This window comes from Pituophis catenifer, unplaced genomic scaffold, assembly GCF_029215685.1.
Source record: "Pituophis catenifer annectens isolate HBS135680 unplaced genomic scaffold, rPitCat1.0.hap2 SCAF_15, whole genome shotgun sequence".
Lineage (NCBI taxonomy): Eukaryota > Metazoa > Chordata > Lepidosauria > Squamata > Colubridae > Pituophis > Pituophis catenifer.
The window spans coordinates 4606763-4628717 of NW_027256895.1; the positions used below are offsets into that span (position 1 = coordinate 4606763).

At 43.1% G+C, this 21955-nt stretch overlaps 1 protein-coding gene across 2 annotated transcripts in view; it reads left to right on the forward strand.

Moving 5' to 3' along the window:
* Window positions 1–2900: 2900 nt before the first annotated feature.
* EFS (embryonal Fyn-associated substrate) overlaps window positions 2901–21955 on the forward strand; it is a 37707-nt gene continuing 18652 nt past the window's right edge. Inside the window, exons 1-2 of one of the 2 annotated variants that reach the window (XM_070954456.1) lie at window positions 2901–2958; window positions 17286–18871. In XM_070954456.1, coding sequence (XP_070810557.1) covers window positions 18860–18871 — 12 coding nt within the window. In that variant the 5' untranslated portion in view covers window positions 2901–2958; window positions 17286–18859. Of the gene's footprint in view, window positions 2959–17162; window positions 18872–21955 lie in introns of those variants that run through there. The other variant, XM_070954455.1, reaches the window with a different exon arrangement.

The following is a 21955-nucleotide window of genomic DNA, read 5'->3' on the forward strand; positions in this document are numbered from 1 at the left end:
TCCATTTCACGACTTTTCTCGCCACGGTTGTTAAGTGAATCGCCGCAGCGGTTAAGTTCGGAAGACGGTCGCTAAGTGAATCTGGCTTCCCCATTAACTTTGCTAGTCAGAAGGTCCCGAAAGAGCAAGCGATATAGTCGTTAAGGGAGTTTTGCCCCATTTTACAACTTTCCTTGGCCCCGTTGTTAAGAGAATGACTGCCGTGATGAAGCGAGTCGCACGGTTGTTAAGCGAATCTGACTTCCCCATTGACTTTGCTTGTTAAGTGACCCGCGGAACACTGCAACCGTCGTAAATACGGATCAGTTTGCCCGACGTCCAAATTTTGATCAGGGGATAGCGGAGATGCAGGAATGGTCGTAAGTGTGAAAAGCCAGTCAGAAGTCTTTTTTTTTTCCCCAGTGCTGTTGTAACTTCGAAGGGTCACTAAATGAATGGTTGTAAGGCGAGGTCTTACAAAATGCGAAAGACCTGTGAACAAAATGGCGCCAAGCTGCCATCTTGGCTTGCTCCCTGTTCGACAGTGTTGAGGATGCTACTGAAAGGATAAGCCACCATTTGGGGTTAATGGGCACCTCTTTCCGTTCCCAAGATGGCTGACGAGTATGCGGTTGGCCCATTCACAAAGTGCTCTCCACTTTGAAGAGGGGGCGGAGCCCGCTCATTTGCATAAGGGCTGCTCCATCGATCCATTCACAAAACACGCCAGTTAGGTGGGCGTGGCCGCCAAGGCATGGGAGGGCAGGCGCACTCACAAAATGGCCGTCCCCTCCCTCAGGATCCTTTCTGCTGCTTTTCACACCTTTCTTATTAACCCCTGGCAGCAAGAAACTTCCTTTTTACAGATAATCCGCCAATTGCGACCAAAATTGAGCCCCAAATTTCCGTTGCTAAGCGAGACACGTGTTAAGTGAGTTTTGACCCATTATACGACCTTTCTTGCCTTGGTCGTTAAGTGAATCGCTGCCATTGACACATTAGTCACCCGGTTGTTAAGTGAATCTGGCTTCCCCATGGACTTTCCTCGTCGGAAGGACCCGGGGAAACTGCGACCGTCATAAATATGAACCGTCTGAATTTTGATCACATGATCATTGGGGATTCTGCAACAGTCGTAACTGTGAACAACGGTCATAAGTCACTGTAACTTTGATCGGTCACTAAATGAACTGTTGTAAGTCGAGGACTACCTGTATTGGTCGATCCCACCACAATCCACTTCCTTGCCAGTTGAGCCTCCATGGCTCAGTGCAAACGACAGGTGGTCCTCGATTTACGACCACAATTGAGCCCAAAACTTCTGTTGCTAAGCGAGACGGGATACTGCAACCGTCATAAATATGAGTCAAGCAGCTGAATTTTGATCACCTCACCGTGGGGATGCTATTGTAACTTCGGTCACTAAACGAATTATTGTAAATCGTGGATTATCTGTATCTGCAACATAAAAACAGGCAGACTGGCCTACCCTGCAGGGTTCTTCTCATCATGGCCTCTGCCTTTCCGAACTCTGCACATGCCTTTGGGCAGTCGTTCCCAGATAGCCGATCCTCTAGAAACAAATCCAATATATATCCAGGTAGTCCTCATTTTATGACCACAACCGGGGACACAATCTCTGTTGCTAAGCAAGGCAGGTCATGCCTGATTTTATGACCTTGGCTTTTTTTTTGCCACGGTTGTTAAGCGAACCGTGCAGTCGTTTCTCCCAGTGACTTTGCTGGCCGGAAGCCAGCCGATTGATCACATGACTTCCCACAATGCCGAAAGCTGCCAAACACCCAAATTTTGACCACGTGATGCCAAAACAGTCATAAGTGCGAGGACCAGTCATAAAATCATTCAATGAATGGTTGTAAGTGGAGGATTACTGTGGATTCCAAACGGGTTATTATTATTTCACTAAAAAAATTATTCTAAGGCCTCATTCACAGTATATAGACAGTCCTCAAATTACGACGATTCGTTTAACGACCGTTCGAAGTTACAACGGCACTGGGGGGAAAAATGCCATTATGACCATTGTTCACCCTTACGACCGTTGTAGCGTTCCCCGTGGTCACGTGTCAAAATTCAGACGCTTGTCAACTGACTCATAGTTATGACGGGTGCAGCATCCCCGGGGGGGCAGGTCACACAACCCCCTTTTGCGACCTCCTGACAAGCAAAATCAGTGGGGAAGTCGCATTCGCTTAACAACCGTGTGACTCACTTAACAACCGCAGCGATTCCCCGAACAACGGTGGCTAGAAAGGTTGAAAAACGGGGCAAAACTCACTTAACGGCCGTCTCGGTTAGCAACAGAAATTGTGGGCTCCATTGTGGTCCTAAATCAAGGACTTACCTGTCGTTTGCTCCATGAGCCATGGAGGTTCTTAAATGACAATGTTTAAGAACTGTGGCAAGAAATTTCGTACAATGAGGGCAAACCCTCCCTTAAAAACTGTCTCGCTTAACGACGGAACTTTGGGGCTCCATCGTGCTTCGTAACTCGAGGCTCTAGAATAGATCGAAACGATCCCCTTGTGCAGTCCCCACTTGTGGTTTTTATGGATAAAAGTGCAACAAACAAAGGACTAACAACTAGCGGGAAAGAATAACAGAGTGGGAAGGGACCTCGGAGGTCCTCTAGTCCAACCCCCTGTACAGGCAGGAAACCCAACGCAAGCACAATCACATCAGGGTTGCTAGGCAACAGGAAACCTTAGTCCATTCGCAGGTATCCAAGCAACAACATTCACACCTGACAACAGGTGGTGGGGAGAACCTGGGAATGCCCCATAGGAAGGGATTTCCTTGTGGTTTTGGGAAAACAAAACAAACTCCAGTTCCCTCAGAATTTCATAATCTTTTCCAGGAATTCCCCCTTGCTGCCTCTCCGCCAGGTATACCTGAACTCTGACTCACCTGGAGGACAATGGGTGCCTTTGAGAGGGAACGGCAGGGAACAAGGTCCAGGTGAGTTAGCAGGCATTCCATCCGCTGTGTTTATCAGATGCTCCAGCCTGAGCTTGATAGAACCACACAGACCAAGCTCTGACCGGGTTAAAATTATTAAAATTAGAAGAATTAGAATTAGAAGAATTAGAATTAGAAGAATTAGCAGTAGAAGTAGAAGAATTAGAATTAGAATAATTAGAAGTAGAATTAGAATAATTAGAAGTAGAATAATTATTTATTTATTATATTTCTATACCGCCTTTCTCCCGTAGGACTCAAGGCGGTGTACAGTCAAGAAAAATATAGACACACAAATTAGAAATAGAATTAGAAGAATTAGCATTAGAATTAGAATAATTAGAAAGAATTAGAAGAATTAGAAGTAGAAGAAGTAGAAGAATTAGACGTAGAATTAGAAAAATTAGAAAAATTAGAATAATTAGAATAATTAGAATTAGAATAAGAATAATTAGAAGTAGAATAATTAGAAGTAGAATTAGAAAAATTAGCATTAGAATTAGAATAATTAGAAAGAATTAAAATAATTAGAATTAGAAGAAGTAGAATTAGAAGAATTAGCAGTAGAAGTAGATTAGAATTAGAAGAATTAGAAGTAGAATAATTAGAAGTAGAATTAGGAGAATTAGCATTAGAATTAAAAGACTTAGAATAATTAGAAAGAATTAGAAGAATTAGAATTAGAATAAGTAGAAGTAGAAGTAGAATAATTAGAATCAGAATAAGAATAATTAGAAGTAGGATAATTAGAAGTAGAATTAGAATAATTAAAAGTAGAATAATTAGAAGTAGAATTAGAAGAATTAGCATTAGAATTAGAATAATTAGAAAGAATTAGAATAATTAGAATTAGAATAATTAGAAGTAGAATTAGAAGAATTAGAAAGGTTGTTAAGGGACTTGCTACAGTTCAGTTAGGAACACGGGTGTTAAGTGAATCACTACAGTTGTTAAGTGAGTCACATGGTTGTTAAGTGAATCGGCCTTCCCCATTGACTGCTTGTCGGAAGGTCGCCGAAGGGCATCACATGACCCCGGGACAATGTAACCGTCGTAAATATGAGTCAGTTTGCCGAGCATCTCAATTTTGATCACATGACCACAGGGACGCTGCGATGGTCGTAAGTGTGAAGAACAGTCCCAAGCCTGAATTTTGATCCCACGATCATAGAGATGCTGCGATGGTACCGTTCGTTAGTCACTTGTTTCAGGGCCGTTGCAACTTTGAACGGTCACTAAATGAACTGTTGTAAGTCGAGGACTACCTGTATCAAGGAACCAACTGTCCATAGCTGAATTGAACGAACGAAGGAATGAAGAAACGAATGAACGAATGAAAGAATGAATGGCAATCAAAAAGCTGGTTTGGCATGGCTGGCTAGGGAATTCTGGGAGTTGAAGTCCACCCATCTTAAAGGGCCCCCCGGTTAAAAAACACTGCATTAGTGTATCTTATAAGTCACCTCAAAAGCTTTAAAACTCCGATTTTTGCCTATTTTTTACAATTTCTGCGCCTCGGGGCTTCGGTGTTGTGACAACAAGGGTGGAAATATTTGTGCAATTAGACCGTTGTTGTTTTTTTCCCCTCACAAATGACCCAGAGGAGAAAAAGGGAAGATTAATTCATTCGGTCTCTGACCTGCACGCCTGCACAATTACACCTGTTAGCGACGTCCTTATGCGTTTGTTGTGTTGTGGAGAGAAAGCAAAGGTGATTTTCTGTGGGAATTGTACAATATTTGCATCCATGCAAATTCGACTCTGGGGTTTAAGCCAAGTTAAAAAGCAAAGTGGAACCAAGGACAACGAATCAAGGAAAATGCCAGCGTGGTTAGTCAAACAGAACGGGTCACCATAGCAAAATATACATAGAGCCATCCGTCAGCAGAAAAAATCAGGAAATGGAAGAATAAACCTTCAAATTTAATTTAATTTAATTTAATTTAATTTTATTTTATTTTATTTTATTTTATTTTATTTTATTTTATTTTATTTTATTTTATTTTTTTCATTTTATTTTATTTACAGTATTTTATTTTATTTTATTTTATTCATTTTTTATTTATTTTAGTTTATTTTTTATTTTTTTATTATTTTAGTTTAGTTTATTTGTTTTTATTTTATTTTATTTTTTATTTTATTTTATTCATTTTTTATTTATTTTATTTTATTTTTTATTTTGTTTCATTATTTTATTTTATTTTATTATTTGTTTTTATTTTATTTTATTCATTTTTTATTTATTTTAGTTTATTTTTTATTTTGTTTCATTATTTTATTTTATTTTTTATTTGTTTTTATTTTATTTTATTTATTTATGATTTATTTATTTTTTATTATTTTATTATTTTATTTTATTTTTATTTTTATTTTTATTTTTATTTAATTTGTATACCGCCCTACTCCTGAAGGACTCAGGGCGGTGAACAGGCACAGAATAAAACACGTAAAATACAAAAATTAAGAGCAGAAATAAAATCGAATTAAATCAATTTAGCCCAAGACAAATTTAAAATCCCAGATTAAGAACAAATTAAAATTTACATTAAAATTTACATTAAAAAAGAATGGGAAAGGTTAGGCCAGACCAGCCTGGTGAAATAAAAAGGTCTTAAGAGCGCGGCGGAAGGTGCATAGATCCGGGATCCTCTGTATCTCCGGGGGGAGCTCGTTCCAGATAGTAGGTGCCCCCACAGAGAAGGCTCTCCCCCTGGGGGCCGCCAGCCGACATTGTTTGGCCGACGGCACCCGGAGAAGTCTCTCTCTGTGAGAGCGTACCGGCCAGTGAGAGGCCATTTGCGGCAGCAGGCGGTCCCGTAAATAACCAGGCCCTAAGCCATGGAGCGCTCTAAAGGTGATAACCAAGACCTTGAAGCGCACACGGAAGACCACTGGGAGCCAGTGCAGCTCGCGCAGGAGAGGTGTTACATGGGAACGTCATGTCGCTCCCATAACCACCCGAGCGGTCGCACTCTGCACCAGTTGGAGCCTCCGGGTGCTCCTCAAGGGGAGCCCCATGTAGAGAGCATTGCAGTAGTCCAGGCGGGAAGTGACGAGGGCATGAGTGACCGTGTTTAAGGAGTCCCTTTTATTATTTTATTCATTTTATTATTTTATTCATTTTTTATTTATTTTAGTTTATTTTTTATTTTGTTCCATTATTTTATTTTATTATATTATATTATTTTTTTCTAGGTCTGGGTTGTTCTTAAATCAAATCCCCACCCCCCAAAAAAATCTTTCCTCACAATCTGCTTCTGAAGCAAATTTCTGTACCTCCAAGATATCCAGGAATAACCTAAGCTGAATTCCCTTGAACATGTGCAGAGTGCAAAATTGTTTAATTTTTTTTTTCACAGTGCCATTTGCGTGGTGCCCCTTCCCCTTGGTGCAGATGAGCATATTGTCAGCTTCAAACATAGTGAGGGGGATACAGGTAGTCCTCGACTTACGACCGCAGTTGAGCCCCCCCATTTCTGTTGCTAAGTGAGGCAGTGAAATTTTACCCCGTTTTACGCTCTTTCTCGCCACCGTTCTTAAGCGGATCACTGCGGTTGTTAATTTAGGAACACGGGTTGTTAAGTGAATCTGGCTTTCCCATTGAGTTTGCTTGTCGGAAGGTCACAAAAGGAGAATCACTTGACCCCGGGATCCTGCCACTGTCGTAAATATGAGCTACTTGCCAATTTCGATCATGTGACCAAGGGGATGCTGCAATGCTTGTCAGTGTGAAAAATGGTCCTAAGTCACTTTTTTCAGTGGAGTGGTAACTCTGAATGGTCATTAAATGAACTATTATAAGTTGAGGATACAGCTTTTGTGGCTAAGGTAGGGCTAGAACTCACTGTCTCCTGGTGATCGGTTCAGAGTCACCCAGCTGGCTTTCGTACCTCACAAAAAACTAGAACTCACTGTCTCCTGGTGATCAGTTCAAAGTCACACAGATAGCTTTCTTGTCTCAGGCAGGACTAGAACTCACCGTCTCCTGGTGATCGGTGCAAAGTCACCCAACTGGCTTTCCTGCCTCAGGCAGGACTAGAACTCACTGTCTCCTGGTGATCGGTTCAAAGTCACTCAGATGGCTTTTCCTGCCTCAGGCAGGACTAGAACTCACCGTCTCCTGGTGATCGGTTCAGAGTCACCCAGATGGCTTTCTTGCCTCAGGCAGGACTAGAACTCACCGTCTCCTGGTAATTGGTGCAAAGTCTCCCAGCTGGCTTTCCTGCCTCAGGCAGGACTAGAACTCTCTGTCACCTGGTGATTGGTGCAAAGTCACCCAGATGGTTTTCTTTGCATCAGGCAGGACTAGAACTGACCATCTCCTGGTGATCGGTTCGAACCAGTGGTAGGATTCAAATAATTTAACAACCGGTTCTCTGCCCTAATCACTGGCTGGGTAGGCGTGGCCGGGTGGTCATGTGGTGGGTGTGGCCAACTCGACATCACTCATCACACCCAGCCCCGCGTTCCGGCCACTCTCCCTTTCCCCAGACCTTGGGACTATACCGGTGGTGGTATTTAGCCGGATCGGACCGGTTCGGGTAAACTGGTAGTGGCGAAATGCGGGTGGGCCCGCTCACCCACCCCGGTGCTATGCCGTCCTATTTAGCCATGTTTTCTAAGCCGCGCACATATGTGCAAGCCGTGCGTATGCGCGGAAGGCGCACGCTGTCGCATTTTCGGTGCATGGCGAACCGGCTGTAGACTTATGTAAAACTCACCTCTGGCCTATACGCCTCCAGAAATGAAAGGGTTAACCAACCCTCTGTTTCCTGGTGCAAATGCCCCCTCTCCCCCCCCCCAGTGAAAGGATGGGGAGAGACCTGCAAAGCATTCTGGTCCCATCCCCAAGGAAAGGAAAACATTGGAGGCGGAGCTTATTAAAAAGCAATATATGGTGTCATAACAGCCAACATTTCACACCTGAGGTGGCAGACGCAATAAATCCCACTGACTCCTCAGAAGCAATTTACAATTAAAGCCCATTTTGCGCCCCAAAAATAAGAAATAAATAGGAGAAGGATTGACAATACTTCTGCAGCAGGCAATTTGGAAAGAGACTGGGCAAAAGCTGGATTAACCCTTTCTTTCTCTCCTTCTTCCGTTCCTTCTTTCCCTCCTTCCTTCTCCTCGTTCCCATCTCTTTCTTTCTTTCCTTCCTTCTTTCTTTCCTTCCTTTCCTTCCTTCTCTTCATTCCCCTTTCTCTCTTTCCTTCTTTCCTTCCTTCCTTCCTAGTTTCCTTCGTTCCTTCCTTCTCGTTCCCATCTCTTTCTTTCCTTCCTTCCTTCTGTCCTTCTCTCTTTCCTTCCTTCTTTCCCTCCTTCCTTCTCTTCATGCCCCTTTCCTTCCATCCTTTTTTCCCTCCTTCCATCTCCTCCTTCCCATCTCTTTCTTTCTTTCCTTCCTTCTTTCTGTCCTTCCATCTTTATCTCCTTCCTTCCTTCTTTCCCTCCTTTCTTCTCCTCGTTCCCATCTTTCTTTCCTTCTTTCCCTCCTTCCTTTCCCTCCTTCCTTCTCTTCATTCCCCTTTCTTTCCTTCCTTCCTTCTTTCCCTCCTTCCTTCTCCTCATTCCAATCTTTTCCTTCCTTCCTCCCTTCCGTCCTTCTCTCCTTCCTTCCTTCTTTCCCTCCTTCCTTCTCATTACCCTTTCCTTCCTTCCTTCCTTCCTTCCTTCTCTCCTTCCTTCCTTCTTTCCCTCCTTCCTTCTCATTACCCTTTCCTTCCTTCCTTCCTTCCTTCCTTCCTTCCTTCCTTCCTTCCTTCCTTCTCTCCTTCCTTCCTTCTTTCCCTCCCTCCTTCCTTCTTTCCCTCCTTCCTTTTCTTCATTCCCCTTACTTTCTTTCCTTCCTTCCTTCTTTCCCTCCTTCCTCCTCCTTCCCATCTCTTTCTTTCCTTCCTTCCTTCCTTCCTTCCTTCCTTTCCTTCCTTCCTTCCTTTTTCGGTCTGTTTTTCGGTCATTTTTGGACCGTTTTCTGCTCCAAAAACAGCTGAAAATGGCCCGGAAAATGGCCTGTAAATGGCTGAAAAATGGCCAAAAAAACAGGCCAAAAAATGGCCTGAAAATGGCTGTTTTGGGGGCCATTTTTCGGCCATTTTTAGAAAACGGCCCAGAAAATAGCCTAGAAAACAGCCTGAAAATGGCCAGAAAACAGGCCAGAAAACAGCAAAATATGGGCCAAAAAACAGCCATTTTCAGGCCATTTTTTGGCCGAATACAGCCTGAAAAACGGCCTGAAAAATGGGCGGGGCCAGCCAGTGGTGGGATTAGCCGGTTCGCCAAACTGGGCAGAATTTTAACCACCAGTTCGCCAGAACCCGTCCGAACCGGTTGAATCCCACCTCTGGTTCAAAGTCACCCAGCCAGCTTTCCTGCCTCAGGCAGGACTAGAACTCCCTGTCTCCTGGAGTTTGGTTCAAAGTCCTTTTTCCTGTCCTTTTTCCTGGACGTGGTTTTAGATGCATGTGAATTTTTGAAACATTCTTCTTCCTTCCTTCCTTCCTTTTCTTTTCATTTATCGCATTTAAAAATCCTGTGCTATGTCTTGTGGGTTTTGGGGGTTTTTTTTGTCTTTCAAATGACTCTACGAGTGACAGTTTTTATAAACTTTAGGATAACTCTATGTCCCAAAACAGGTTGGTTATGTTCTTCTAATCCAACTTAAAAAAAACAAAGCGGAATTGTAAAGAGTTGTAAATCCGGTTTGTTTAAAAATGAATTCCATTTAACTTGTTTTTGCTTTACATGTCAATACAGTGTTCGAAGTAACTCTGGTTTCTCTTCGGTGTTAAATTTGTGCTTTTTGTGTCTTCTGCATAATGGCACAGAAGTGTTGTAATGTGTAAAAATATCAATGGTGTCATTACACAAATGAGATCATCGGTCCAGATAATCTGTAGAAAGAACAAAATTGCAAGCAAACAGCCTTAACATGCAAGCCAGCGTTTCTTCTGTTGCATCCAGACCCCAATAAATGTCTTTGTTAGATGAACTAAGTTGGAATTATAATTGATTTATTTGTGGGTCTTGGGAGATGCAATACGGAGACATGATTTAATTGAGTTTTAAATTTAATAATTTTATTACCGACTTAATTCACTTTATTCTATTCTATTCCATTCCATTCCATTCCATATTTTCTATTCTATTCTATTCTATTCTATTCTATTCTATTCTATTCTATTCTATTCTATTCTATTCTATTTCTATTCTACTCAATTCCATTCCATATTTTCTATTCTATTCTATTCTATTCTATTCTATTCTATTCTATTCTATTCTATTCTATTCTATTCTATTCTATTCTATTCTATTCTATTCCTATTCTATTCTTTCTATTGTATTCTATTGTATTCTATTGTATTCTATTCTATTCCATTCCATTCCATATTTTCTATTCTATTCTATTCTATTCTATTCTATTCTATTCTATTCTATTCTATTCTACTCCATTCCATTCCATATTTTCTATTCTATTCTATTCTATTCTATTCTATTCTATTCTATTCTATTTCTATTCTACTCCATTCCATTCCATATTTTCTATTCTATTCTATTCTATTCTATTCTATTCTATTCTATTCTATTCTATTCCGTTTCATATTTTCTATTCTATTCTATTCTATTCTATTCTATTCTATTCTATTCTATTCTATTCTATTCTATTCTATTCTAATTCTGTTCTATTCTATTCTATTCTTTCTATTGTATTCTATTCTATTGTATTTTATTCTATTCTATTCCATTCCATTCCATATTTTCTATTCTATTCTATTCTATTCTATTCTATTCTATTCTATTCTATTCTATTCCATTCCATATTTTCTATTCTATTCTATTCTATTCCATTCCATTCCATTCCATTCCATTCCATTCCATTCCATTCCATTTCATTCCATTCCATTCTATTTTCAAAAGATTCAAAATTTTATCCTTTAAAATCAGAGGCTCCTATGACATTTGCACAAACCATAAAAAATGCAGTAAGCATCATGTTAAATTCTCTCTGTTAAGACTGCGGTTCACTAATTTAAAGTTAGGAGCTAAATTTAAAATGATTATATGTTGGAGATACCCTCCCAAAGAAAAAAACAAACCTAAGCTCAGCATAGTAAATCAAAACTCGTTTAAGGCTGAATAAAGCAATGGTTAATGCAATAAATAAAATAAACAGAGGGTTGAAGGACCAACGTTCCTTTGCCTAAAATGCAAGGAATTATACATAAAATATCAGAGTTGGACGGGACCTTGGAGGTCATCTAATCCAACCCCCTGCTCGAGCAGGATTAGTAGCTGGTAGTTCTTTGGGGCACTTTCACAAAATGGCTGCCAGGGGCGTTGCTTGCCCATTGGTTATCTCAAAGGAATCATAAAGCAAATATGCTCTCAGCTCACTGGTGACTTTTAGGCACGACGACGCAGTTTTGTTAGCAAAAATGTAGAATTGCTTTTACGGTTTTTTTCCCCAGAAAGAAACAGTCTCAGGATCTCTTAGTGGTCTCCTTTCCCAAACACCAACTGACGTTGCGTTAATTCCCAAATGCAAAATTGGCCCAGAGCTACCATCAGCTGTGTCCATTGGAGAAATAATCCATAATATTGCAGCCTGCTCTTGTCATATCCACCCACACAATCTCCTCTAATTAAGTTAATTTCTGGGCAAAATTCCCCAAAATTTCAACTTTTGCAGCTCCGATCTTTTTCATTTAATAATTATCTTTCTGAGATCCAGCTGCTTTATTGGAAATAGATCAGGCTGGGATAACAACAACAAGAAGTTTAACTAAACTCAGTTCAGCTGGCTGAGTTTCATGTTTAATGAATAAAAGAAATAATAATAATAATAATAATAATAATAATAATAATAATAATAATAATAATAATAATATAGGTCTGTGATGGTGAACCTATGGCATGGGTGCGCCGGCCAGCTGATTTTCGGGCCTTCTGGGCCCGCCAGAAGTCAGGAAACATGCTGTTTCTGGCCTCCGGAGGGCCTCTGGGACGGGGAAGGCCGTTTTTGCCCTCCCCAGGCTCCTAGAAAGGCTCTGGAGCCTGGGGAGAACGAAAAATGGGCCTACCGGGCCCACCGTGCCATCGCGTGCCAAAAGCTGAGGGAACATGGGGCAGGGCACACTTTTGGCACGTGATGGCAAAAATGTTAGCCATCACCGATATAGGTTATGCAAAGAAGCAGAAGAAATGGTAGATTGTATACAGATAGTCCTCTGTATACGGTCGTAAGTGTGAGAAACGGTCGCAAGTCATTTTTTTCCCAGTGCCGTTGTAACTCTGAATGGTCACTAAACAAACTGTTGTAATTTGAGGACTACCTATATCCAGGTCATCCTGAAGTTCACACAAACAGTAACACAAATGATTTCTTATAAACTTAATTGTCTGCCAGTAATGAAAAATTAAGTGGGAATATCGAGCTGGAAAAAATTGAAAATGAGCAGGTTAAAATATTGTGGGACTTCCCACTACAAACTGAGAAAGTCTTGGCCCAAACAAACCAGGTTTAATCGTGGTTGAATAAAAGGGAAGGGTGGATCGTTGGTGTGGCAACATGAGGGGATTGTAGAATAGAAGACAAAAATTAGGAGAAATGACAAAGAGTGACAAGATTCAGAAATTAAAGGATTGAGGTAAACGGACCGGGGGCGGGGTTTCCAGGGATTATTGGCACATGGGGTATCCTATTGAAAGGAAAATCTGGACACTGACAACTTTTTCATTGGTCAATTGCAAAAGGCCACACCGCTTGGCGTCTGCAGGACAGGTGTGTCCAACCTTGGCCACTTTTTTAAGACCTGTGGACTTCGACTCCCAGAATTCCCCAGCCAGCCGTGATTTCACAGTGTGGTGTATGGAAAAAAGTCAGGGTGGGGTCAAGGTGACGGATGGGGAAGTGGGGCAGAGAGGGGTGTACCAGTTGGATAGCGACCTGCCGGTTGGTAGAGATACAAAAGGGAGAAGGTGGTTTCCCAGACTCAATTTAAAATCCCAGTTTGGGGTTGGGAGAATAGAATGACTTGGACAAGACCCATTCCTGTGAAAGTGTTTTTCTTTTTCTTTCTTTCTTTCTTTCCTTCTTTCTTTCCTTCCTTTCTTCTCATTCCCATTTCCTTCCTTCCTTTCTTCTCCTCATTCCCATCTCTTTCCTTCTCCCTTCTTTTCTTCCTTCTCCTCATTCCCATATCCTTCCCTCCTCCTTTCCTATCTCCTTCCCTTCCTTCCTTCCTTCTCCTCATTCCAATCTCCTTCCCTCCCTCCCTCCCTCCCTCCTTCATCTTCTTCCTTCTTTCCTTCTCATTCCTATCTCCTTCCTTCCTTCTCCTCGTCATTCCCCCTTCCTTCCTTCTTATTCCCCCTTCCTTCTCATTCCTATCTCCTTCCTCCCTGCCTTCTTTCCTTCTCCTTCCTTTCTTCCTTCCTTCGCCTCATTCCCTTCCTTCCTTCTCATTCCTATCTCCTTCCTTCCTCCCTACCTTCTTTCCTTCTCCTTCCTTTCTTCCTTCCTCCTCAGTCCTGCTTCCTTCCTTTCCCCTTCCTCCCTTCTCCTCATTCCTATCTCCTTCCTCCCTGCCTTCTTTCCTTCTCCTTCCTTCCTTCCTTCCCCTCCTTCCCCCTTCCTTCCTTCTCCTCATTCCTATCTCCTTCCTCCCTGCCTTCTTTCCTTCTCCTTCCTTTCTTCGCCTCATTCCCTTCCTTCCTTCTCATTCCTACCTCCTTCCTTCTTTCCTCCCTGCCTTTCCTTCTCCTTCCTTTCTTCCTTCCTTCGTCTCATTCCCTTCCTTCCTTCCTTCTCATTTCTATCTCCTTCCTTTCTTCTTCCTCCTCACTCCCCCTTCTTTCCTTCCTTCCTTCTCCTCATTCCTATCTCCTTCCTCCCTGCCTTCTTTCCTTCTCCTTCCTTCCTTCCTTTTCCTCATTCCTATCTCCTTCCTTCCTTCCCTCCCTTCCTCCCTTTTTTTCCTTATGCCCTCTGCCCATTTGTGACCCCGAGGAGGAAAATCCCCCCAATCCAGAAGACCCTCCAGTACCCCTTGAATCCAACCCGGAGGTGGGGGGTGGGCAGGTATTATTATTATTATTATTATTATTATTATTATTATTATTATTATTATTATTATTATTATTATTATTTATTGAATTTGTATACCGCCCTACTCGCGAAGGACTCAGGGCGGTGAACAGCCAAAAGATAAAATATATAATACAAATGTATTATATATGTATATATGTATAATACATGTATATATATGTATTATATATGTATTATATATGTATATATGTATAATACAAATGTTAAAAAAACCATTAAAATACAATTAAATAATTTGGCCCAGAAAACAAAATTTAAAACCCCCAAATTTATAAGACAAATTAAAATTTAATTTTTTTTAAAAAAATTTAAAAAAGGTATTACACCCATGGGGATGGGTGAACCCCACCACGACTCCCGCAGCCCCACGCGGGGTGTGTGTGGGAAACCCTGCCTTCCCGCCATCTGGAGGAACCTTCTCCTGGGGGGGGCTGGGGACTGCCAATGGCGCTAGTCCTCAAGACCCTCACTCTAGCCCGGTTGTGGGGGGGGGGAGAACCGCGTTTCTCCCCTCCACCCTCCCTACCCCCTCTTTCCCCCCAAAGCCTGGCTGGCAGAGAGGCCTGTTTAGGACCCGGGAGTTAGGAAGGGAGGGAGGCAGGCGGGCGACACAAGCAGGGACGTGTGTGCCCGGGGTGGGGCGGGGTGGGGGGAGTAAGGGGGGGCTGTGGGAGACGGAGGGGGGGGGCTTGGGCGCCGGCCAGCCCCCTTTTCCCCCATCCTGCAGAGCCAGGAGGAGGAGGAGGAGGAGAGAAAAGGTATTTGGGGGGGGGTCTTGGCTTGGGGACCCCCAAGATGGGCAGGAGGAGGAGGAGGAGGGGGGGGACTAGGACTGAGGGGGGGGTAGAAGAAAGAAGGGGAGGGGGAGACCTCCAAGGGGGCAAAGTCCCCCCCCCTCCCTCCCTCCAAGGAGGAGGAGGAGGAGGAGAAGCGCCGGCGCAGAAGGAGGCTGAGCCGCCGACTTGGCAGCCTGGGCGGAGAGGAGGCGAGGAGGGCGCCGGCGGGGGGTCGCGGGTGGGTGGGGTGGGGGGCGACCAAGTAAGCACCCCCCTCCCTCCCTTGGGCTGGATTGGGGGGAGGGAGGGAGGAGGGTTTTGGGGGTCCCCCCCAGTCCTGATCAACCCCCCCCCCCCTTTTTTTTTATTTTCTGCCCCGGGAGCATCTCCCGATGATGCTGAGTTTTTTTTGGGTGGGTGGGCTGCCTGCGATCCCCCACCCGGGAGTCAGCCAGCCACGCGTCGGAGCAAGGCTTGGAGGGGGAGAAATTGCTGAGTCGGGATGCGGCTGGGAGAGGCGAAAAGGGAGCTGGGCTGATGGGTGGGTGGGTAGGGGGGAATTGGGGGGCTGCTTGGCTTGGAAGGGCGACCCCCCCCCCACACACACACACAGCCGAGAAGGGGTGGGGGTGGGGGTCCCCGCTGAAGTCTCTTGCTGGGGAGGAGGACGGGGGTGGGGTGGGCGTGAAAAAGCACAACTTTTTTGAGAAAGGGCTCCGGAGATCTAAGAGGGAGGGAGAGAAAGAAAGAAAAAAAGAAAGGAAGAGAGAGGGAGGAAGAGAAGAAAGAAAGAAAGAAAGAAAGAAAGAAAGAAAGAAAGAAAGAAAGAAAGAAAGAAAGAAAGAAAGAAAGAAAGAAAGAAAATAGACAAGAGGATGGAAGGGAAAAAAGAAGGAAGAAAAGAGGGAAGGAAGAAAAGGAAGGAAAAGGTGAAAGAAGAAAGGAGGGGAAAAAGGAAAGAAGAAGATGGGAATGAGGAAGGGAGGAGGGAGGGAAGGAAAGAAGGGTAGAAGAGGAAGGAAAAAAGAGGAAGGAAGAAAAGGAAGGAAAAGGTGAAAAGAAAGGAGGGGAAAAAGGAAAGAAGAAGATGGGAATGAGGAAGGGAGGAGGGAGGGAAGGAAAGAAGGGTAGAAGAGGAAGGAAAAAAGAGGGAGGGAGGAAATGAAGGAAGGAAAGAGAGAAAGAAGAGAGAAAGGGAGGAAAGAAAGGAAAAGAAAGAAAATAGACGAGGAAGGAAGGGAAAAAAGAAGGAAGAAAAGGAAGGAAAAGGGGAAAAGAAAGAAGAAAGGAGGGGAAAAAGGAAGGAAGAAGATGGGAATGAGGAAGGGAGGAAGGAGGGAAGGAAAGAAGGATAGAAGAAGGAAAAAAGGGAGGGAGGGAGGAAATGAAGGAAGGAAAAAGAGAAAGAAGAGAAAAAGGGAGGAAAGAAAAGAAAAAGAAAGAAAAAATAGACAAGAGGAAGGAAGGGAAAAAAGGAAGAAAAAGGAAGGAAGAAAAGATAAGGAAAGAAAAAGGGAAAGAAGGAAGGAGAAGAAGGGAGGGAAAAAAGGAAGGAAGGAGATGGGAATGAGAAGAAGGGAGGGAGGGAAGGATAGGAGGATAGAAGAGGAAGGAAAAAAGGGAGGGAGGAAGGAAATGAAGGAAGGAAAGAAAGAAAGAGAAAGAAAGAGGAAGGAAAGAGAAAGAAAAAGAAAGGTAGGGAAAAATAGACAAGAGGAAGGAAGGGGGAAAAGGAAAAAGGGAGGGAAGAAAAGATAAGGAAGGAAAAGGAAAGAAGGAAGAAGGGAGGGAGGGAAAAAAGGAAGGAAGGAGATGGGAATGAGAGGAAGGAAGGAAGGAAAAGAGGAAGAAAGGATGGTAGGAGAGGAAATAGATGGGGAAGGGGAGGAAGGAAGAAAAAAGGAAAGAGGGAAGGAAGGAAAGATAGAAGAGGAAGAAAAAAGGGAGGGAGGGAGGAAGGAAGAATCAAGGAAGGAAGGGAAAGAGAAAAAGAAAGGAAGGAGGAAGGGAGGGAGGGAAAATAAGAGGAAGAATGAAGGAAAAAAGGGAAAATGAGAGAAGGGAGGAAGGACAAAAAGAGAAGGGCGGGGAAGAATGAAGGAAAGAGATGGGAATGAAAGGAAAAAGGAAGGAAGGGAAGGAAAGGAAAAAGTTGAAGGGAAAAAAGGAAGGAGAAGAAAGGAAGAAGCAGGGAAAAAAGGAAAAAAGGAGGGAGGGAGGAGGGACGATGAAAGGAAAAAGAGGGAGGGAAAGAAGGAAGCAAGGAAAGAAAAACAGAAGATTATTAATTTTATTAACCTTCCTCCCAGAATGCAAGAAATCTCCCTTTGGGTTGGACCCAAAGGAGGGAAGAGAGCAGCCGGCTGGGTTTTTAGGAAAGTCAATTTCTTTAAGTTAAGGCTGGAATCCAATCCTTACAATGACTCTTTGTATTTTGGTCTCAGCAGGTGACCGACTGGGACACAGCAGGGGACCCAAACTGGTCTGACTGGAATGGGATGCCGCCACCTTTGGCCTGGGAACTTGGGTCCCTTCCATAACTTTTAAGAAATGTGGGGGAAATTTGCTCGCAAACTCAACCCTGCCTCCTCCCTGCCTGTCAATTCTGAAATAAATATTTGGGCCAACAGAAGAAAGCGTATCTGCATTTTTGCAACGTCTCCCTGCTGACTCGGGACATTCCCGCCTGCCGTTCAATTGGACGCATGAAAACAAGATTATCTGGCCATCCCCGAGGACATTTGCCGGAAGATTTGATGGGGGGGATGATTCGGGAAGGTGGAAACCTCTCTTGAAATTAGAATTATTCTGGATCCGAACCTCGCCTTTTTTTTTACCCTTGAAAAGGAGCGAGAAGCTGGCTTTTCTGGAAGGATTACGTTTATTTGGAAATGCCTCAACGTTCCCGGAGTTACTTTCGCCAAGGCTCGTTTGAGATACGCATCGGATTGGTGGGCGATTTGGGAATTTTCTTGGAACGGGATCCATGCCAGGCCTTTTCGGAATTGGGTGAAAGTTTGACTCGATATTTAACCAAGCAGAGGAGCGGAGAAAAAAATGGCCAAATATGAACGATAACGACGTGGGTTCCCATCTATGCTTGTTCTCAGGAAAAAAATAAAAATAAAACCTGCTCGCTGAATATTTTTGAAGGAATTTCTGAACTACCATAGCTTTTTTTTTTTGTTTTGTGTTTTTTTTTTAATTCTGGATTTAAGAGGAAAAGTTTGATCGATTCCATGAGCTGTGGATCATTTGGGCCTGTTTGTTGCCAAAAAGGAAACTTCTGATTTCTTTTGTTGGATTTCATGACATTGCAAAAAAAAAAAAAAAAATCTGGCTGTTTCTCCTTATTCCAGTTTTTAAAACAAGCTTGTTGGAAAAAAAAAGTCCCCTTAAATGCTGCTTTTCCACTTTCGGCTCGCCTCACAGATCTGTGTTCCAGCTTGTTGCATTCTTCTCTTCTTTTGCTCAATCCTTTCGGTCTGGAACTGGAAGCAATCAAGAGTTGCTCAAATCACTTTTCTGGCCTAATTTTGCTGACCCAGAAATGTGGAAAACCTCAGAAAAACTACTGGGGGAATAATCATAGGGAATTGCAAATTGCAGCTGGACAAACTTCTAAGGAAACCACAGTCACTGCACACAAATATATATATATATATAGGAACCCCTGAAATTTATTTGAGATTTTTTTTTCTTCCCCTCACTTTCCATTGGAATACTCATCAGGAATCATCTTGCCAAGGAAATGGAGAGTTATAGCTTCTATGTTTGTGGTTTGTTGGCTTGTTTAAGATGAGGAAAAATCTATTTTAAATTTCTCAGGAATTCTTTGTTTTTTCTTCCCCTGTTGTTGTTCTCCCTCCGGGCACAACGTACTAAAGCAGAAGAGAAAAAAAATGCTTCGAAAGACTGGCTTTATTTTGTCAAGAGTCTTAATATATTAAGGTGTCATTCTGGTTCGCGGAGGCTGTTCAGGTCTTCTGATCCCTTTGTTTGATGTTGGAGGCCCGACATGTCTGCAAGTGTAAGTAGGAGAGAAAGAAAAAGAAAGAGAGGGAGGGAGGGGGGAGAAAGAGAAAGGAAGGAAGAAAAAGAAAGAAAATAAAGAAGAAAAAGAAGGGAGGGAGAAATTAAGAATCAAGGAAGGAAGGATGGAGGAAGGGAGGGAAGGGAGAGAAAAAGGAAAGCAAAAGAAAGGAAGAAAAAAGAAGAGAAAGAGAGGAAGAGAGGAAGGAGGACTGAATGAGTCAAGAAAGGAAGGTAAGAGCGGAAAGAGCAAGAGAAAAAAGGAAGGAAGGAAGAAAAAAGGAAAGAAAAGGAAGGAAGGGAAAGAAAAAAAAAGAATGAAAAAATGAAAAAAGGGAGGGAGAAATTAAGAATCAAGGAAGGAAGGATGGAGGAAGGGAGGGAAGGGAGAGAAAAAGGAAAGAGCAAGAGAAAGGAAGAAAAAAGAAAAGAGAAAGGAAGGACTGAATGAGTCAAGAAAGGAAGGTAAGAGCGGAAAGAGCAAGAGAAAAGAAGGAAGGAAGGAAGAAAAAAGGAAAGAAAAGGAAGGAAGGGAAAGAAAAAAAAGAATGAAAGAAAATGAAAAGGGAGGGAGAAATTAAGAATCAAAGAAGGAAGGATGGAGGAAAGGAGGGAAGGGAGAGAAAAAGGAAAGAGAAAGGAAGGAAAAAGAAAAAGAAAGGAAGGAGGGCTGAATGAGTCAAGAAGGGAAGGTAAAAATAGCGGAAAGAGCAAGAGAAAAGGAAGGAAGGAAGAAAAAAGGAAAGAAAAAGAATGAAGGGAAGAGAAAATAAAGAAAAAGAAGGAGGGAGGGAGAAATTAGGAAGGATGGAGGAAGGGAGAGAAAAAGGAAATCAAGAGGAAGGAAAAAGAAAAAGTGAGAAAGGAAGGAGGACTGAATGAGTCAAGAAAGGAAGGTAAAAATAGAGCGGAAAGAGCAAGAGAAAAAGAGGAAGGAAGGAAGAAAAAAGGAAAAAAGAATCAAGGAAGGAAGGGAAAGAGAAAGAAAAAAGAGAAAAGAAGAATCAAGGAAGGAAGGAAAAGAGAATGAAAGAAAGAAAGAAAGAAAAAGAACCAGGGAAGAAAGAGAAAGAAAGAAAGAAAGAAAGAAAGAAAGAAAGAAAGAAAGAAAGAAAGAAAGAAAGAAAGAAAGAAAGGGTTACCCTGACCACAATTTGTAGTAAAACAGGATTGAGAACAATTTCGACCTTAAGTGAAAAGATTTGCATTCCAAGGTTATTTGGGCCTCCTTATTATCTGGAAACTGATAAGTGTCAGGGAAGGCTTTGATGTATTGTTGACTTGGGTTTGAGAAAAGGGGGCGCAGAAAAAGGTTTTGGGGGGGTTGGGGGAGGAGAGAGAAAAACTCAAGGCTCTCCTGAATTACTTTTGGAAATAACTTTTCATTTCCCCTAAAAATCCGCACTTTGCTTAGCAGCTCCTGTTCTACCTGAGGGGTTTTTCACTCTGGGTGAAAAATTTTTGAGGTTAATTTTTTCAATCTGCGTCTTTGGAAAAGGACTTTTTGTGCATTGTGGCAGTCCTCCACTTACAACAATTTGCTTAGTGACCGTTCGAAGTTACGCCGGCGCTGGAAAAAAAAGCGACTTACGACCGTGTTTCACGCTTAACGACCCCTGAGCCATCCTCAGCGTCCCGTGATCCGAATTCAGACGCTCGGCAACCGACTCGTATTTATGACGGTCGCCGTGTCCCCCGGGGGGTGTGTCGTGTGATCCCCTTTTGCGGCCTTCTGACGAGCAAACTCAACGGGTTCGCTTAACGACGTTGTGAATAACCGAACAGTCGCAAGGATTCACTTCGCAGCGGTGGGCAAAACAGGTTGTAAAACTTGCTTCACAAAGGTCTCGCTTAGCAACAGAAATGTTGGGCTCCAAATGTGGTCGTAAGTCGAGAACTGCCTCTAAAGGGCAATGGAGTGGCTTATGGGTTTAGGAATCCTTTGTCCGTGCTTAAGAGAGGGCTCTCCCCTCGCCGGTTTGAAAAATACGGCAGTTTTTCTTGACGTGCAAAGTTAGGCCTCACTCTCGATTTTGCGTTGGATGATTTAAAATATTTCCCATAAATAATGGAAATTTTTGGCTGAAATTCGTCAACCTTCCTAGTTAAAGGGCTGTGTCTTAAACTCCCCCAAATGAGATCATTTCTGGCGAAATTTTATTTGTCAACACCCAGATGGGTTATTTCGCTTTTTTCCTTATCCGCCAAGTAACCGTCAACATCTTATCCGCCATCACCCCATCAAAAAAAAAAGGTTTATATTATATTTTAATATTGATTATTATACAGTTTGCAGGACTCTGGGATCACTTAAGCAAAAGCTGGCGGGGGGGAAGGAAATTACAGCTCTAGTCCTCAACTTATGACCACAATGGAGCCCAAAATGTCTGCCGTTAAGCGAGACGTTGCTGAAGTGAGTTTTGACCCCTTTTTACGACCTTTCTTGCCATGGTTGTTAAATGAATCGCTGCCGTTGTTAAGCGAGTGACACAGTTGTTAAATGAATTGCTGCCGTTGTTAAGCGAGTGACACGGTTGTTAAGTGAATCTGGCTTCCGCATGGACATTGCTGGTCAGGATAGTCGCAAAAAGGGGACCGCCTGACTCCGGGCCCCCGCAACCGTCGTAAATACGAGTCAGCTGCCAAGGCTCTGCATTCTGAGCGTGAGGATGCTGCAGCGGTCGTAAGTGTGAAAAAAACTTCTACGTCCCTGTAACTTCGAACGGTCCACTAAGTGAACTTGTTGTAAGTGAAGAACCACCTGTACTTATTTTTTTAACTTTTTGTGGCATGATATAAACCCGTGATGGCGAACCTATGACACGCGTGCCACAGGTGGCACGCAAAGCCATATCTGTGGGCACGTGAGCATTGCCCTAGCTCAGCTCCAGCCCGCATGCGTGCGCTGGCCAGCTGACTTTTGGGCCTTTCGGGCCCACTGGAAATCGGGAGACGGGCCGTTTCTGGCCTCCAGAGGGCCTCCGGGACAGTGGGGAAGGCTGTTTTCGTCCTCCCCAGGCTCCCAGAAACCCTCTGGAGCCTGGGGAGGGCAAAAAAATGGGCCTACTGGGCCCACCGTGGC